The sequence below is a fragment of the Caretta caretta genome, chromosome 2 (assembly GCF_965140235.1).
Source record: "Caretta caretta isolate rCarCar2 chromosome 2, rCarCar1.hap1, whole genome shotgun sequence".
NCBI classification, from domain to species: domain Eukaryota; kingdom Metazoa; phylum Chordata; order Testudines; family Cheloniidae; genus Caretta; species Caretta caretta.
In genome coordinates, this window is record NC_134207.1 from 29245087 (window position 1) to 29265262 (window position 20176).

A 20176-nucleotide genomic window follows, 5' to 3' on the forward strand; every position below is an offset into this window, starting at 1 on the left:
TTTGGGGTATTGTAAAACCAGCTTCTCTTAAGCTCTCCTGCTGAAGCTATTCCACTGTGTTGTGACAAAGCTCTGTCCTTGCCTCTGTGGGTCCCGCATTTCCTGGCGGATTTCGCTAGCGTCAGAGGCTCACCGTGACCCTGCACGTAACCCTTCTCTCTCTAGAGACAAGGGTCACAGTCTACTGAGCCATTTTCATCATAAGCCAGAGAAGGAGGAGATTAGAAGTTATCCTTCCTTGCACAGTCTCTGTTGTCTCCCAGTTTCAGTGATTAATCAGGGGCAAAGGTGGGGGGAAGCCCGGGCCCACCCTCTACTCTGGGCTCCAGCCCAGGGACCCTAATAGTATCAGCTATGGTAGCTGACCTTTTAGCAACATGACACGTACAATTCCCTGGGCTACTTACCCATAGCAGTCCTCACTTCCTCAAGCTCCACTTCACCCTTATCTCAGGGCCTCCTTCCTTGTGCCTCATATGGTGTGTACTGCTCAGCCTCTCCAACAGCGCAACTTCCTCCCACATCTCCTGACATGCACACCCACCTGACTGACTGGGAGGCTTTTAACTAGTTTCAGCCAGCCCCTGATTGGCTTCAGGTGTCCCAATCAACCTTGCCTTCTGGAAAGTTCTTAATTGGCTCCAGGTGTCTTAATTGACCTGGAGCAGCTGCCATTTCACTTATCCTGGTACTTATCCAGGGATTTGTTTAGCCTGGAGCTAATATATCTATCTCCCACTACTTTTCTATAGCCATCTGGCCTTGCCCCGTCACAGTGTATAAATACTTAAATATTCATTAGACCAACAAAAGAGCTAGTATGGCTCTGTGGCCTGATGGTTAGGAAACAAACAGAGGGGTTGAGCAGTGCAGGTTCCTACGCCAATGAATATTGAAATATCCATATACCGACTCAGCTTGAAAAGGACAAATGGTGGGTTTAGGTGACCTCAGTGCATGCCCTAGATTGGACACCAGAGGCAAAATAGGTGATGGAATCATACAGGGGCTTAGGTGTGAATTAGCTGCTGGGCAGTGTCGAGACTTTGGTGGCTATGCGCCTTGGGGACTTTAATATCAGAAACATGAGCAGCAGCTGAGCAGAGGATTGTGAATGCCAGTGGTACCTAAATGTTGGCAGTTAAGTGCCTGTTCACTACATACAGATTCATAGAGAAGAGTGCCTGCTTATGAATCCATAAATGCTCTCATTCACATATTGAGCCAGCCCAATTCAATTTAATGTATGGGACATCCAAGGAGCACAGAACAAAGCAGCGTGGTCATAGACAAGTCTCCGATCTAAACTTTCCATTGGCACCCACTGGTAATCATGTGCCTGACAGGTCAGAAATATAAGTAGCTGTCCATTTCTGATCTCAGTACTGTTTAAAAAGTCTTGAGAGTATTTAATCATAGGCATTGACTTACCTGTCTTTGCCAAGCCACTTTTATCCTTGACCTGTGCACAGAGGATCAATAGGGTCTGGCCATGCCAAAACAAAAAAACAAAACAAAAACAAAACAAAACAAACCCCATCACTTAGTATGCCAAATACTAAAAGAGATAACAAAGTATCTATAGTTTGCATCTAGCGTCACCCAAAGAATACTGAGTAACGGTTTACTGGAGACACAGTATTAAAAACCAAAACATGCACAGCCAAAAATATAACACAATGATGTTTTTAAATGTACATAAATTGGCTCCTAGATACTAGGGGAAATAGTTTCAAAAGCACCTATGTGACTTAGGAGCCTAAATTCCATTTCCCAAATAATGAGACCGAAGATCCTAAATCACTCAGGCAAATATCTGTTCTCAGATTCTACCTGACTGATAATCTTCTCTCCCTCCTTTTGCTGAGGTGTGTGGTCATGGAGAGCCCAATGGCACAGCAGAAAGGTGCTGTGTGAAACTAAGAGCAGAATTTTGTTCCAGGAACATCGAATAATGCCCTTCTGAAAACAGAATTCTGTCCTCTGTTTTGAAACGCTTTCTTGAAAAATGGAATCCAATAAATATAATGCAATTTTTTTGTTAAGAGTGACATATTAGAATTTTTTTAAAGAACACAGTGAGAATGATGGACTTCGTCCATCCACCACTGCCCAATAAAGGGGAATTTTGAAACCCTGTCAGAAAGCTGAAGGACTTGTTTGATTCTAAGTTAGCACTGCCTTCAACAGCAGCACAAGGCTGATGTCTTTGGTGAAATCAATTTCTTATCCACAGCTGAAGAGGCTAACAGGCCCATGAAGTTTTCAGTTATGCCACTCCCCATCCCAGGCCTACTCCAGATTTATGGGGGTCCTTAAAAGAGAAGATTACAGACAATAAACACAGACCTCCTCTCCAGCAAACTTATTTGTATGTATTTAACAAGGCCAGTTAATGGCATGGAGCAGCTGTAATTAAATTTACGGTTTCCTTGTCTGAGCTACATGCAGCTCTTGCAGCCAAATGGATTAGTTCAGACACTCTCACAAAAGGCCCATTGCTATTGACTTCACTGGAATAGCACAGACATAAATAAGGGCAGAATGGCAGGCATATACTGTATACCCATACACACTGTCACCCATACACACAAATAGTCACAGATAGTTAAGCACGAATACTCGCAAACATTCAACACACATGCATATTCATACACCTGCATGTTGAAAACTTTCACATGTTCATAAACATTTAACATATACGAATACACACTAACTTCAAACATATCATGCACATTACAGGCATGCACACAAATACACACATAAACTTCACCCATAGACAAATACATCACACACGCACATGTACACACACACATGTGTCACACACATATACACATACACACATGTGTGTACCCTTCACACACACACACACAAAACCCACTCCCATCACACACGTGTTTTCAAATAAAAGCTTCCCACATGCATAAACACACATACCAACACACTGATTAGGTGCCCATTAACTCTCACACACAAACATTTTGCACACATACAAACACAATACATTGACACTAATATGCAGTCTCATTTAGCAGCTCACACACACACACACACACACACTAAAGCAGTGACTTGGGTTTAGCATGTAGATTTAGCCAATGGCTGCCTTCTCTACAGCGGGACAACTCCTTCGCCCCCCTACCGCCCCCCCGCCAACATGGTTTGTTTCATCATTCGTTTCAAGCCAAGAGTGAGGCAGATGCGAGAAGCTCTTCAAGGAGAAGGGAATGCGGCATTTTTTCTGATCCATAATGGCAATTCCCTCCACCTGGCCCAGCCCCTTTTACCTATCCTGTCCGGGAAAAGAGCAGATCCTATAGGGCACGCTGCTTTTGTTTATGCCCGGATCTCCGCTCCCCCCCCCCCCAACCCCCTGTGACTTGTAAAATGAAGCCAAATTATCCCTTCTCACTGACGTTGCCCAGAAATAGGACCCTGCTACAAATGGTGGGAAGGAGGCAGAGGTCGCCTGGCGGCCGGTAGATGGCGCAAGTGCTCTTTCCTTGCCGAACATTAACCCTTTGGGCTGAGACACAACGTTGCTTCACATTTATTTGCAAGAATTCCCCCAATTTACATGTTTGTGGATACTTCAAAAAAAAATTAAGACAAGTGATCTATGGACAGGGTGGCAACAAAGAGAGGGGATTAAACTGCAGCACCCTTTAAAAGGGAAACGAGAGCAACATTTTGCAATATGGAAAATTTTGCATGCTTCAAGGAGCAGATCTGCGTCTGTTTGCAAAAACTCTGATCTTTGAAATATCTGCCTGCAGTTAATTCTGCCGTACAATGCAATACAATGGTTAGGTTTAAAAAAAAATCCAGCGCAGCTCCAGGAGCAACACGTTACTATGAAAGGTGTGTGCACCAATTTAGTTTGTGTGTGTGTGTGTTATGTGAGAGTGGTGATGCTCCCAGGCTTAAACATCACAGACGCATTTTTAATAATATGCTACGGATTATCCTGTCCAACGACAGCAGGATGGATGTATCTTGCTGCATTAGCTCCTAGATGTTCCTTCAGGCAACTATGAAAATCCCACTAGTGTATTATTTCTTGAGCTGCTTTCCTGGGCAGAATTGATCTTCTAGGGCGGGGGGGGGGGGTGAGAGAAGAACCTCAATAGCAAATACTGTTCGGAGTTCATTCAGGAGATTGTCTGGGCTTTTAAGATGCTCTCCCTGGGTTCCTGGGGGATGCTGTAACAAGCCAGAATTGTGGTGTTTTTTGATTGTGAAGGTGGGGGTAACGGGGAGGGGTGGGGGAAGGAAGAGACACAATCGAGAGTAGCTGAGACTCTGTGCCCCTGTTGGAGAGATGGTTGAGTCCTCGTCAAGGTTGCTGTGGTATCCCAGAAACACCATTCACTCTGAGCGGTGACCGCGCACCATCAACAGCAACAATTCCACTGCGCCTGGCCAAGGAATAGGAATTAGGAGCTCCCCCGAATAATATGACAGGGATCTGCAAAGGGGAAATCCGTGCAAAGGAGTCGAAAATAGCAGACTTTTGGGACAGGGGATGTACTAAATGTGGCCGGCTGGACTTCATGCTGCTGAAGAAAATGGGGATTAAAAGTGGATTTACATTTTGGAACCTCGTCTTTTTATTGCTGGTTTCCTATGTGCAAGGTAGGGTGGTGTTTGGGGGGCATTTTGTAGGGGACCCTTTGCTTTCGGTCTGGGCGTTCTGAGTTCTCGCCCTTTACAAAGGTTTCACCGGGGGTACTTTACAATTTGAACAAATACATGATAATTAAAAGGTTGGGGGTGGGGGGAAGAGAAGGAGCTGAATCAGAGCTCTCTTCTGAATTAGGAAATGCAATTGCTTGCCAGCCAAGCAAGCCTTGGTGTTCAATGCAGTGACTGAGCTGAGGCTCAATAAATATTCTTGCAGTATGCTCAAACGGATACGTGAGTTGGTTCATATAGCCTCTAACTAGTGTATATTCAAGCCCAAACCCAGTGGATGACTTTTCTAGGGTGGTGGTGGTGGGGATTTCCCCCCCCCCCCCCCGCCTCCGGTCAAACAAACGGATCTTTGCGGGAATATTTGTATCAATGCACTGATTAGTTTAACCATTCCGTAAGGAAAGTTAGAGAGGTGCACGGTGTGGGGGGGGGGGGGGGGGGCGGGGGGCGGGGGGGGTGTGCGAGTGTATGTAATGTATCTCAAAGACATAAAGGCTTTTTCACACACGTGTGTATGCATGCCGGGTTCTTTGGTTGCAGAACAGCTGTGTTAAAAAAAAAAATCATCTTTGAAGGCATGATATGCCGTTGAGTTCAAAGATCGAGCCCCGTATCTCTCTCTCTCTCTCTCTCTGTCTTTTTTTTTAATGTATGGAGGACAGAAAGAAAGTCTTTAGTTGAAATATAAGGATCTGCGTTAAGTGATTGGGTGCAAACAGGTACAGGGAAATGGCATCACAAAAAGAAATGTGTCGTTTGAACAATGTGCCCCTCGAATATTAGGCAGATCTCACTACATGGGGAAGTGCTGACCCACACCAAGTGTGTCTCCAGCAAAGGGATCTGCGCTGGGACTCTTCGCATCCTGCTGGCCATTCTCCGATACCCAAAATAATCTCTGATTGTGGATAATTCTTTAATTTCTGATTAATCCCCTGTTTACCCCCTGCGCCACACACACGCACCCAGAATGTCTAGTAGACAGTATCGATCCTCTCCGAGTTTGAAGACTCGGTTGTTGCCTATCGAGGTTGCGTCCTTACTAACTGTATGGAGGTTTCTCTTGTTAAAACGGGTGCCTTCCCTGAACTGCTGTCTGCGTTGGGCTTTTATGAAACAGTTGATTGTAGAGCGTTGCAGCTGGTTGTTCCCACACAGAAAGCAGCTCCGTTTGCATCCCATTGGAAATGATAATTCATGTTTCCTAGGGGTGTTGTTGTAGGGGTTTACCTCATCGCACGTTATCTCGACACTATAGCTGATGCGCGGAAGCATGCCCGGAATTTTAATATACCTTCTAATTACAGGAAGCTTTTCCGTGTTTACGTACCTTGAAGCAAGCTGGTCCCAGATTGTTTGCCCATTTCTGAAACAGGTCTGCGCTTTGGCTCAGAGATCAGGACCAAACCATGTCATGTGGGTCATTTTTTTTAAAACGAGCTCATTAATACATTCTCTGTGTGACGTGTTTTCATCCGAATGTCATCAGTCTGTTCTCTGCAAAACCGTATTACCCTGAAATGTGCCTGATCGAAGGCTATGCTGGTTAATGGATGACTCTGGCAGCTGCTATTGTGAAACAGTTGCTTTGTGAATAGGAGTCGCGTGGAGGCAGCATCCTACAAAATTAAAGACATATATGATTTTTTCCTGGCTGTGGGGTGCTGACCGTGGCTTGAGTGTAAGTTTTCATAGCAGCTGTTGAATAACAGCTACAGTTGCCCTTGCGGGGAGAAAGGAAGAAGCACGACAGATATTCAGTGCGAAAATTGGGAAGACATGCAGAAAACCCTCCATTGACAGGATGAAGCCAGGACTGCACAATATTAGCGCCTCTGTGTTTCCTGGCCGCACGTACATTCAGAAAGATGCTCTCAGGGGTACAATTGTCAAAATACAGTGCCAGATATCTCAGGGGCTGAACGCCATAGACTTCAGGTGGAGTTATAGATCCTCAGCGCACATGAGCATCAGACAGGTTTAGACCGGATGCCTAGATATGGATTCCCTTGAGAGTGCCAGGTTGGAAAGTATTGGCCTGTGCTGAGAGCAGCATTGCACGTCTTGTGAGCGCTGTACGTTTCCCTGAATGAATGCATTTTACCTGGATTTACATTTTGTGTCAGGAAGGTTCCCCTGCTCCCGGAAACCTTGGCAGGTGCACAGACTGAATATCTGCCCTTTGCAAGCACTCCAGCTGTTGGAAGAAAGGGGACACCCAAACACGCAGCATCTGCCCACCCCACTGATGCCAAGGCCCCCTATCATGGTCCCTGCTTGCCAGGTCCTTGTCTGCTCTTCCACTGCCTCCTTATCACTCACTGACACTGCTAGGGTTGCCTAGGCCCCACCAGCCAGTACCTTTCATTGCGGCTTCATCCCAAACGTGGCTATTTTATCACTGTCTCGCAGGATGGTGTGTTCCCGGAGTCTCTTTCTGCTCCTGCCTCTAGAGGTCCCATGCCACTACTGTCTGCCCTACTACTGCCCCCTAAAGTCTTGGTCCAAGGATAATTCCATTACCTCTACATCTGCTTTCCAAGTCCCATCTTACTCGGGGAAGCTTATACCAATGTCTGTGTCTATTGTGGGTGTGGGGGTCCCCCATATTTTTGTATGTGCATTATGTGCACGCGTTCACAGTTTCTGGAAATTTCAGATCTCGGCACCGATTTCCGGCCCGCGCCTCTGTATTTCTACACCAATAGCAGTGAAGGGTTAAGTTCCCCAAATGCCTGTGCCTGCACGGTAAAAAAACAAACAAACAAACAAACAAAAAACCCACCCCCCCACAAAAAACCCTAGTAATACGTATGTCAGAACTCCTACAACGGGGCTACAATGATTGGGAATTCAGAGCATGCACGGCTCACACAATCCCCTTTCAGGAGAAGAGCCATTCAGTTGGTCAATTGCCAAGTCAGTCCTCCCAGGATTGCAGGGGAGTAGGAAAGCGAAGAAACGGCACCTTTCACAAGTGCAAGGAGGATGACTTCACAGATGATCGCCATTGCCAAGCAGGGTCATCCCTGCCCCAGCTGCCCGGCTGGGAGACACATTTGTGTTGGAGCGGCAGGGCGGTTTATTCCCTGGAAATGTGTACACACCGATTCCACTCTCCCATCCCCTCAACCTTCCCACGCACCCTTAGGAACAGGAATAAACGAGAACGTCATTTAGGCAGGAAAAATACCAACTAATCTTTGGAGACGCAGAGAGTCAATCCTCCCCGCCCAACTCCATCAGCCCTGGCAGCCCTTCCGTGCCCACAAATGGTGCACGGCGCTGCAGCGGGTTTCTCTGCGTGCTGGAGGTAAAGCCCTAAGCCCCTGGCTGTCCAGAACCGGCTCCTGGGACTGGGAGAGATACCCGTTGTCTGCTCGTGAAAATAACAGCCAGCAAGGGAACAAGGACATGCCTCTTCTACCTCCTCTGAGCTGCCGCCCAAAGTCCGAGAGCCGCAAGCGTCCTTGGGGTTGGGAAGAGGAAGCGTTCCCTGCGCTGGGGTTTCTCCAGGCTGGGGCTGTGGTTGTCTGAGCCAGGGTAACTTTGAAAAGAAAGGGAAAAGAGTGAGATTTGCGCTGGCTCCTTGCGGTGACCCTTCCCGCGGCGAGGGAGAGGCCGCGGGAGATAGAAGGGGTCTCTCTGCCCCCTCTCTGGGTGGCACGGGGGGCTAGTTAGCCGGGAGAAGATGCGCCCTATATTTATTCGCCCGCCTCCCACACGCGGCTCATTTGTTTCCCGTTCACTCTTTGTTGCCTTTTCCCGAATCGATTGGCTGGACGGGAGCGGGGAGAAGCTGCCCTTCGTGCGAGGGGCATGAACTGACCCAGGGGAGGCTTTTTGGACGATGAGCTTTCGGGGCGCCGAAGCGGATGATCCTCGCCAGATGATCGCTGCTGCGGCTGCAGTTCTGGGGGAGGGGGGGGTATTTACTAGAGACCTGACCACGTCCTGGGGACTTTCAGCTGAGCGGCCGCCGCACAGACACCCCCCTTCGCCCTGTCCTCCTGCGCAAAGACGCACCACCCAGCACCGCGCCCCTTCCTGGAAGCTGGGGAAGTTTGCGCTGACGACTGTAAAGTTAACAAGCCCCCTGTGGGGGCACTATGCTGAGTGCGGGGCTCTGCCCCTGCCTCTCAAGGCGCTGGCAGGGGGGAAAGCCCCGCCCAGGAGAACTAGCTGGCCCCTTCCCTGCCCTGGGGGAGTTTGGGCTCCCACGGGGGCTCGTCACCTCACTGCCTCCCAGAATGGGCAGGAGCAACAGGCGAGCGCCGCCGCGGACTTGCCCTGAGCCCACACAGCCCTGCAGGCAGCGAGCTGCGCGCCCTCACTTAGCAATGGGCCCTGTGGGGCCAGCCAGCCCGGGCGGCGCCTAGTCAGTTACACCTGCATCATTAGCCGCCCTTTGGCTCTTCAGGCTCTAACGCGATGGATACGCGGCAGGTTTTGCCTGTGATGTTTAGGATAGAAAAATAACCACCCATGCTAGTGCCCTTCAAGGGCTCTCGCCTTCCTGGACCCAGAGGTGCTAGAACTGGGGGTGTGGGGGAATGCTGTAGCACCCCCAGCTTGAAGAGGTTTCCATCATATGCAGTTTGGTTCAATGGCTGGCAGCACCCACACTGTACAAATTGCTCCAGCACCCCTGCCTGCACCTGGCAAAAGGCAGGGGAATATACAGTCCGATAAGTGCTGCCTTGCATCTTCAACCTCATGAACATAACTTTAAAGGACAAGCCCAGGACTTTAAAGGACAAGCCTGGTTTAAGTTAGGGAAGAATTGGGAGGGGATGTTTAACTGCACCCCCTCCTTTCCAGAAGTCCCCATACATAAAATAGCAGACACTGCAGGCCTTGTCTAAATGTTGTTTCACTAATTGTTATCAGACAGTAGATAAGCACAGTTCATGCCTGTGCAAGTGCATGGTGTCACATAAAGTAGGGCTATCGATTAATCACAGTTAATTTGCGTGATTAACTCAAAAAAATTAATTGTGATTTAAAAAATTAATCACGATTCATCGCAGTTTTAATCACACTGTTAAACAATAGAATACCAATTGAAATTTATTAAATATTTTGGATGTTTTTCTACATTTTTCAACATATTGATTTCAATTACAATACAGAATACAAAGTGTACAGTGCTCACTTTATATTTTTATTTTGATTACAAATATTTGCACTGTAAAAATTATAAACAAAAGAAATAGTATTTTTAAATTCACCTCATACAAGTACTGTAGTGCAATATCTTTATCGTGAAAGTGCAATTTACAAATGTAGAATTTTTTTGTTACATAACTGAACTCAAAAACAAAACAATGTAAAACTTTAGAGCCTACAAGGCCACTCAGTCCTACTTCTTTTTCAGCCAATCACTCAAACACGTTTGGTTACATTTACAGGAAATAATGCTGCCCACTTCTTATTTACAATGTCACCAGAAAGTGAGAACAGGCATTCACATGGCACTTTGTAGCCAGCATTGCAAGGAATTTATGCTAAACATTCATATACCCCTTCATGCTTCTGCCACCATTCCAGAGGACATGCATCTATGCTAATGATGCTCGTTAAAAATAATATGTTAATTACTTAGTGATTGAACTCCTTGGGAGAACTGTATGTCTCCTGCTCTGTTTTACCCGCATTCTGCAATATATTTCATGTTATAGCAGTCTCAGATGATGACCCAGCACATGCTGTTGTTCTAAGAACACTTTCACTGCAGATTTGACAAAAGGCAAAGAAGGTACTAATGTGAGATTTCTAAAGATAGCTACAGCACTTGACCCAAGGTTTAAGAGTCTGTAGTGCCTTCCAAAATCTGAGAAGGATGAGGTGTGGAGCATACTTTTAAAAGTCTTAAAAGAGCAACACTCTGATGCAAAAACTACAGAACCCAGACCACCAAAAAAGAAAATCAACCTTTTGCGGGTGGCATCTCAGATGATGAAATGAACTCAGACTCAGATGATGAAAATGAACATGTGCGATCCACACAGCTTTGGATCATTATCAAGCACAACCCATCATCAGCATGGATGTATGTCCTCTGGAATGGTGGCTGAAGCATGAAGACGCATGTGAATCTTTAGCGCATCTGGCATGTAAATATATCTTGCAGTGCCATGCAAATGCCCGTTCTCACTTTCAGATGACATTGTAAACAAGAAGAGGGCAGCATTATCTCCTGAAACTGTAAACAAACTTGTTTTTCTGAGTGATTGATTGAACAAGAAATAAGACTGAGTGGACTTGTAGGCTCTAAAGTTTTATATTGTTTTATTTTTGAATGGGGGGGGGGTTGTACATCATTCTACATTTGTATGTTCAACTTTCATGGTAAAGGGATTCCATAACAGTATTAGGTGAATTTAAAAATACTATTTATTTTGTTTTTCTTACAAATATTTGTAATAAAAATAAATATAAAGTGAGCACTGTACACTTTGTATTCTGTGTTGTAATTGAAATCAATATATTTGAAAATATAGAAAACACACAAAATATTTAAATAAATGGTATCACATCATTGTTCAACAGTGCAATTAATCATGTGATTAATCATAATTAATTATTTAATCACACAATTAATCGTGATTACTTTTTTTAATCGCACGATTAATCGCTATTGATTTTTTTAATTGCTTGACAGCCCTAGTATAAAGGTTTATCAGGGGATGATGAGGTTACTCATAAATGGCAAAGGTACTCATGAGTTATGTAGATCATTATAAGAAAGTGCAGATAAAATCTTCAGACAGCATCATTGTGTGTGTGTGACATTTGCCCCAAAGAGTCATAGACAAACAGACATAGAATCATAAAATATTAGAGTTGGAAGAGACCTTAGGAGGTCATCTAGTCCAACCCCTGCTCAAAGCAGGACCAACACCAACTAAATCATCCCAGCCAGGGCTTTCTCAAGCCAGGCCTTAAAAACCTCAAAGGATGGAGATTTCACCACCTCCCTAGGTAACCCATTCCAGTGCTTCACCACCCTCCTAGTGAAATGTTTTTTCCTAATATACAACTTAGACCTCCCCAACTGCAACTTGAGCCCATTTCTCCTTGTTCCGTCATCTGCCACCACTAAGAATAGCCTAGCTCCATCCTTTTTGGAACCCCCCTTCAGGCTGCTATCAAATCTCCCCTCACTCTTTTCTTCTGCAGACTCAATAAGCCCAGTTCCCTCAGCCTCTCCTCATAAGCCATGTACCCCAGCCCCCTAATCATTTTCATTGCCCTTTGCTGGACTCTCTCTAATTTGTCCACATCCTTTCTGTAGTGGGGGGCCCAAAACTGGATGCAAAACTCCAGTTGTGGCCTCACCAGTGCTGAATAGAGGGGAAGAATCACTTACCTTGATCTGCTGGCAACACTACTACTAATGCAGTCCAATATGCCATTAGCCTTCTTGGCAACAAGGGCACATTGTTGGCTCATATACAGCTTCTCATCCACTGTAATCCCCAGGTCCTTTTCTGCAGAACTGCCACTTAGCCAGTCAGTCCCCAGCCTTTAGCAGTGCATGGGATTCTTCCGTCCTAAGTGCAGGACTCTGCACCTGTTCTTATTGAACCTCATCAGATTTCTTTTGGCCCAATCTTCCAATTTGTCTAGGTCACGCTGGACCCTATCCTACCCTCCACCGTTTCTACCTCTCCCCGCAGCATAGTGTCATCTGCGAACTTGCTGAGGGTGCAATCCATCCCATCATCCAGATCATTAATGAAGACGTTGAACAAAACTGGCCTCAGGAGGGACCCCTGGGGCATTCTGCTTGATATTGGCTGCCAACTAGACATCGAGCCATTGATCACTATCCGTTGAGCCCGATGATCTAGTGAGCTTTCTATCCACCTTCTAGTCCATTCATCCAATCCATACTTTTTTAAGTTGCTGGCAAGAATACTGTGGGAGACCGTATCAAAAGCTTTGCTAAAGTCCAGATATATCCCATCCACCACTTTCCCCATATCCACAGAGCCAGTTATAGATGGGCGCTATATTTGCCTTTTTCCAATTGTCTGGAACCTCCCCCAATCGCCACGAGTTTTCAAAGATACTGGCCAATGGCTCTGCAATTACATCAGCCAAGTCCCTCAGCACTCTCAGATGCATTAGTTCCCGACCCATGGACTTGTGCAAGTCCAACTTTTCTAAATAGTCCTTAACCTGTTCTTTCACCACTGAGGGCTGCTCACCTCCTCCCTGTACTGTGCTGCCCAGTGCAGCAGTTTGGGAACTGACCTTGTCTGTGAAGACTGAAGCAAAAGAAAAAGCACTGAGTACTTCAGCTTTTTCCACATCATCTGTCACTAGGTTGCCTCCCCCATTCAGTAATGGCCCCACACTTTCCCTGACCTTCATGTTGCTAACATACCTGTAGAAACCCTTCTTGTTACCCTTCACATCCCTTGCTAGTTGCAACTTCAATTATGCTTTGGCCTTCCTGATTACACCTCTGCATGCTCCAAATATAAGACACCATGTGGATACAAAGAGATGGGCTTGGGAGCTTCCCATGGATCCTACAGGATCATCATGCAGTCTTATTTATATTATATCATAGAAATAAGCTGCACGTTTTTAACAGTGAGTGTAATTAACCTTAGAAACAATTTACTGAGGGATGTGGTAGAGTCTTCATCACTTGAAGTCTTTAACTCAACACTGAAGATCTTTGCTATAGATCAAACAGAAGCTTTGGGCTTGATGTTGAAACTACTGGGTGAGGTTCTGTAGCTTGTGTTATGCAGGAGGTAAGACTTAGAGTGACCAGATGTCCTGATTTTATAGGGACAGTCCCGATTATTCGGGGCTCTTTCTTACATAGATGCCTATTACCTTCCACCCCATGTCCCGATTTTTTACACTTGCTATCTGATCACCCTAGTAAGACTTGATGTTCATAAGGGTCCCTCCTGGCCTTAAAATCTATTATATATATAGAAGGAAGAAACCCAAACTCACTGTAGATGTTTGATGTATCTGCTTGACTATTTCCTATTTGGATCTATCTGTATTTGACATTATTTTGAAATTCAATAGACTACATCTTTAGATTACAGAGATGTAGCTAGAAATCTGAAATGTTCATGTCCACTAACCCATCCATTACACCCATGCTTGTCATCTATTCATAATATTCACAATCTTCCAATGAAAATATACAAATACACATAAATTGTTTCACTAACAAAATTACAGTGCAAGTAGTGATATGTAACAGAGTGCTAATAAAAGGCCTGATGAACAGAAAAATATGCCAATTATTAAAGGAAATGTTACTTGTGGCACATCCAGAATTAAATGACATGGTTATCTACACCTATTGATTTAGGAACAGTTTTGTTAATCTAGTTTCCATAAAATGATGTTCAGTGGTAAGAAAACTTCTACTAAGGAGAGATACGCTGATGCTATTTTTTGCCTTGAACTATTGCGTGTTGCTGCTGTAATCTCTTAAACAGTTTGACACATCCTATCTCAGAGGTGGCTGCGTTTCAGTGGTGGGTAAAATGATCCTTATATATTCCTTATCTTCATCATTGTAGCATTGTGAGACTGAATTAATTGATGTTTTTAAACATACGTAGAAATCCTCAAAGGGCAAGAACCTACAGAAGTGCAAAGTATTATTATTGTCCCTCTTCTTCCCTTCATCACATTGAAATAGTAGATCTTGAATGCAAGAGGTTTTTTTGACCTGCTTAGCTGGTTATTCAGGACACTGAGTACTCAGAAACTTCACATCATGCCGTAATTTGCTCTCTTGATTACTCTGTAATTTTTATTTATAATTTTCTATTTTGTATAATTAAAACATTTTTTTTAACATTTTGCTCAAAAGTTACATTTTGCTTTTTTGATCCAAAGGGCCATGGCATTTATGAAGTAGGGTTTAAAGTAAGCTTATAAACAACCTGACACTGGTCACATTGGAGGCAATGTCAGAGCTTCTGCTGGCTTCAATAGTAGTAGGAATAGGGTCTTGGAGAGCTTAAATTGACACTGCATCTTGGATTGCAGTTTTCAGAACAGATATTTCTTTTGTCTCTGAAAAATAAATCACAAGAGAGACAATACATTTCACAAGACATTAAAAATATTCAATAGAAGTGCCCTTTGGAAATCTCACATTGCATTACAGACTGCAGCGTTGCTAAAGTAAATTGTCTATGGCTCTGGATGAAGAAAATAAATTATATATTCTGAATACAATTAGAAAATGTTCTGTGTCTTTATGTCATACCGCTGAGCATGTCAACCCCTTTAAACGTAGGCCTACTAAATTCAGTGTAATGACATTGGAATAACAAGATGTTTATTTTATGTCTGTAAGATCACAGAGTGCCTGTGCTTTTTTGGCAGGACATACGCTGAACTACTGCCAGGTTACAACCGGGTTTTAATATTTTTTTATTAAAATTTCGGTTATGTAATAAAATGTTCTACAACTAGTAATAGGTGGCTGACAATGGTAAAGAAATCGAGATTTCAGTTTAGAATATTCCCAACTTCAATTACATGAATGGATTTCATTTTTACTTTGTATCCAATCATAAAACTTGTTCTAAGTATTAGGTAAAGTTTGAAAAGTAGAAGTAATTAACAAAAACAAAGAACAGAATTAAAAACAAAGGAACAGAAACAATTTTCACATCTGTTTTACTCTTTTCATCTTTTGCTAATATTTTCTTTACATTTGTCACAACAAAAAAACAGCCTCTGATCCTACAAAACATGACACTTCTGTGGTTTCAAGAGTAGAAATAAATTGAAAAACAAATGTCCAAATTCTGACCTCTGGGAGATCTGTGCAGTTAACTGAAAGGAGGAGAAACAAAAGAAAAAGAATAAAGGTCACAGATCTCTGTATATATCCACGGCACACAACTCCGTACTAAATCCAGCCCATTCACTTTTGTGAATTTTCATGTGTGCATATTGCTGGGGGGGGGGGGGGAAGCCGATAGCTGCACTTCTGTCAAACATGCTTAACCTATTCTTATACATAACTATGTAGTCATTCTTAAACATGTCTGTGCTCACCAGGTGTCTTCTTTTAAAAGTCCATTCCACAAGAGAGTTCCTAATCATGTATTTGCTAAACATTACTCTCCTTAATCAGCCATAGAAATGGTCCTATAGATTTCAGTAGGGCAGCTTGCATGACATGAGAGTTTTCATGAGTATTATAGGAGGTCTAAATATAATGATAATATGTAATTGAAATGGCAAGGCCCAAACAATTTCTCTAACATCTTTATGACAGTGAAATGCAACTTTATATATACATATTTGTGTGTGTATGATTACATTGTGATGATATACATGTAATACACTGATACAACACATGATCTGCACCTTAGATCATCTCACCTGCACTCTAACCAATACTCCATCCCTCCCAGGGCTACTTCTAACATTTCAAAGTTCTTAGCAGCTTTCAAATGGAAATAAAGCAAGGAAGAAAGCAAGTGAACTGGCAAGAAATCCTTGCACAATAACCAGCTAAAATGTCTCCATTTTTCTTCAGAATTATATTAATCTAAGATACATAACAGATCCTGGACTTAAGAAAGAAATGTGCAATATCTTATGTTCTGTGGACTAGAAAAAAGTTTTTGTGCCACTGCAGAGGTGAACTGATTGCAGAGAATGCTTGTCATGCTGATTTTTTAATACAAAAATGGAAAATTAAAGCCCACTTCTCTACTAGCTATCCAGCCATACTCTTGTCCAATATCCCCATGAGACCTTTAGCCAAAGCTTTTACTTTAAACATCTGCTCCTGACATCTATTACTTTCTCCCATTCCGCAAATGGGATGATCATCCACAGTATCTTCATTCTCCTCACATGACCCACACTATTCTTAGCTTCAGAGACTTTGCCAGCAATATCACCCCCTTCCTTTTACTTGAGTCATTGCAGTGCTTTCCTGGGAAAATGAAGCACTACTTACATTTGGGAAGACATGTCTTTTGAAGGCCTTTGTGGGTCCTGAAAAGATGCCATTGAATTAGCCTCCATGTACCACATTTAGGAGAAGAGGAAATTTTTTTCCCCAAACTCAGACCTCAGCCTCCGCATAGTGAAAGTAGGGTCCCCACACTGCAGAGGGATGTAAATATTGTTGTACTTCAGAGATGCATTTTCAGCTCCTACTGGGGCCATGATGTGGCTTAATCTTCAGTCCATTGCACAGGGGAGGAAGGCAACAGCAGAATCTGCACCAGCATCATGCCTACCAGAATTCCTACATATGAACAAAGGTGATACACACAGTGAAATCTTTGTCCTCAGCAGGAGGGGGAAAAGGGGAAAGTTCTGAGGCTCAAGTAAAAGATGAAGCATGACAGAATCAATGTCATGTCAATTTCGTAACATCATTACAACATTACTTTCTCACTAAAGTGTTTGCCCAACATGGAGTTGCTTTGGGATTTATGTAAAATGCTTCTGTCTGTATAGTAAGCGAACACTGAGAAGACAACAACCAATAACATCAACAGTTGTCAACATAGGCAGCTAGACTCTAACATCCCCATATTCAGTGACTCCTGCATCCTAGCTTCCCAGGGCTCCCAGGGATGTGCTACTAAGTTCCTTAGTATTCCCTAATCTTTTCTCATAGGCCACTGAAGTCACTGGGACTCTTGCCATAGACTACAAACACTGCAATGTCAGGATTCTAGAGTTTCTCTTGCATGCTCATTTTAGGGCATGGTTTTGATCCTCACAGAATAGGCAGGGGTCCTCTAAACCTTGTGGAGCTTGTGAAACTATAGTCAAATTTAATGGATGACTTTGCCTCCACATTTGACATCTGCCCCCTCCTCTGAGTTCTCCTCTGCTGTCCCTGCTATTTTCCTACTCATTGCAACCTACTGAAGGCTAATGAGATTACACAGGCAAATGTGTGAATGCATAATCTAAAAAAATAGGGTTTCACCCAGGGCATAATTGGCCGGGCAGAACCTCTGATTCTGTTGATGCACACGGTAGAATAGAATCTGCGTGGCTATCAAAGCCCAAGTGAATTTGTGGGGTTGATAATTGAAAAAAACAACAACCCCCCCCCCACACACACATCTTTTACTTGAGCAATTTCAACATGGAAGCAATGAGATACAATGAACGTGGAACCCTCATGAAGCCATTTCTACAGAGATGCATTTCAAGGTAGAAATGCGCCTGTCACTTGAGAGTTGGCTTTTCTGCATTCCCAGGAACTTTGCTCTTTCACTAATAAACCCACATACATCACATTGCAGGTGAGTATTCATTGGCCAAACTCATTTGGATATATTGAGTTAATCCATTTTTTCTTTCACTTTCTTCCACTGTTTTTGTCTTCACAAAGCTTATATGTACTGTTTCTTATGTACCATAATTTCTTATGTCTTTAATTACTAAGCTCATTAGGGTAAGGAGCCTATTCTTTATCTGGTACACTTGGATGATTGTGCATTCCTTTGGGTCCTATATTAATATTAATTATTCATGATTACCTGTCTCTTACAAATAATTTTCAACTTGCCCATATTCTCATTAACTACTGAATTCCCATATTTTACATTCTCATTGTTTCTTCTTATGAATTATTGCTGTCTTTTCTGTGTTATGTTGCATTATGATTAATGATGGACACATCCCCTTCTATTCAAAACACATTACTACTTATAGGGAAAAGTCAATACATTTTAAAAAAGTAACAAGATTTATCATGCAATAACAGTCTCTTTAGAGGATCTGTTAGTGTAGATTGAACTAGGGTCTGCTTCCATTGACACCAATAGAAGTTTTGTCATTGACTCCAATGAGAGTATAACAGATTGCTATATGAACAAAATATTTTTTCTATAAAAGTTCAGCCTGACAATACTGCAAACTGTTTATACCAGGCAAGGGACGAAATTGATGAAATTGGAAATCTGTAAGGGCACAGTCCTGTAAGGTTCTGAGTTCCTCCTGAGCAATAAAAAGCACCCTCACACTCACACAGAAGTCAATATCATTAATACAAAGTGGATTAATTGTTTTTTAAATCAATGGGAGTTGAGGGCACTCAGCACCACTCAGAACATAGTAGGATCTAGCTATTCTATTTCTACTTAGTTTCTCATGCTACAATCCTCAGCAGGTTGTCCAACTGTATTCTAATAAAATAGGAAGTAATAAAATCTGGGAGTATTTATCAAGCTTTTTGCACTGTTGCAGAATGCTGTTGTGGGGGCGAGAGGGTGTTTAAATAAAGTAGCTACAGCACAAGATCTGAATTTTTTTTCCAACCTCAAATACTAAGCCAAACAAATGGTTTCAAACTTAAAACAACTGAAAAGCAATTAATCCACTTAGTATTAGCTGCTTGCGAAAAAAAACCTTGTAATTTGATATAGAAATTGGCAAAAAAACATGAGAAACCCTGAGAGTTTAAAGTTTCTGGCTGATCTCTGAATCAAAAACATCTGAACAGATTTAAATATTTTGTGTAAACAAATTTGCATCCAGGCTGCTAATCTGTGTGCCAGCTTTCAGTCTGACATTTTCTGAAATGATGGAAATGCTAAGTTCCTAATGTTACATGGAGTTCATAGTGGAAAGGCTAACAAACCTGTCATTACATGTATTGTAGCACTTCTAAATGCCTCTTTATCTATTTAATGTTTCACAAGGGAATTAAATATATAAATCCTTGAGGGGAAAACAACAAACAACAAAATACACCTTGGTGTTTAACATTTCCACCATAACTATAGCATTGCTATATTCTCAGCTGGTCATCTGCCTTTGGAGATAGTGATGAAGACAAACTATATGCCTTTTGAAAAGGTGGTGGAATTGTAGAAGCTGTCAGTGACCTCAAACACTTGACTTATTCTCTATTCTTTAAACACCCTAAACAACCACTGATATCAAAGAATGGAGAGTCAAACCAAAGTTTGCCCCTTTTCATGTATGCATCCAGGAATTACTGTAAAATAAACTTACAGTTTGATATCTCTTTAACCAGTTGTGATTGTTGTAGTGATGCCTATAGTTAGGGTTGCCTGACACTTTCCATTATAAGACCCTGTTTTCAGTTGCTTATATAACTGTGCCAAACTTTAATATTTTGAACTGAAATTTTTCCTGCTGGGTTTTTGTCTCAGGCTGATCTTATTTTTGGTTATTTATTTATTGAAAGTTCCAGCAAAAGTGGTTTAGCCGTTTTCTTAGCTTTATTTCAGTGATTTAATTTTGAAGCTGTAAAAATTCCATCTGCATTGATTATGCTCCATCTTCTCACAGCTCCTATGTGCTGACCAAATTGCTCATGTGCCATCTCAGACAGACAAGTTGGGTGAGGTAATATCTTTTGTTGGACCAACTTCTGTTTGTGAGAGAGACAAGCTTTCAAGGTACACAGAGCTCTTCTTCAGGTCTGGGAAAGGTACTCAGAGCGTATGTCTAAACTGCA

At 42.9% G+C, this 20176-nt stretch overlaps 1 protein-coding gene across 3 annotated transcripts in view; it reads left to right on the plus strand.

Moving 5' to 3' along the window:
- The first annotated feature begins 4321 nt into the window (after positions 1 to 4321).
- The window catches only part of CSMD3 (CUB and Sushi multiple domains 3), a 1179008-nt gene continuing 1163153 nt past the window's right edge, over positions 4322 to 20176 (plus strand). For all 3 annotated transcript variants that reach the window (XM_048841517.2, XM_048841518.2, XM_048841519.2), the window contains exon 1: positions 4322 to 4635. In XM_048841517.2, coding sequence (XP_048697474.2) covers positions 4458 to 4635 — 178 coding nt within the window. In that variant the 5' untranslated portion in view covers positions 4322 to 4457. The remainder of the gene's footprint in view (positions 4636 to 20176) is intronic.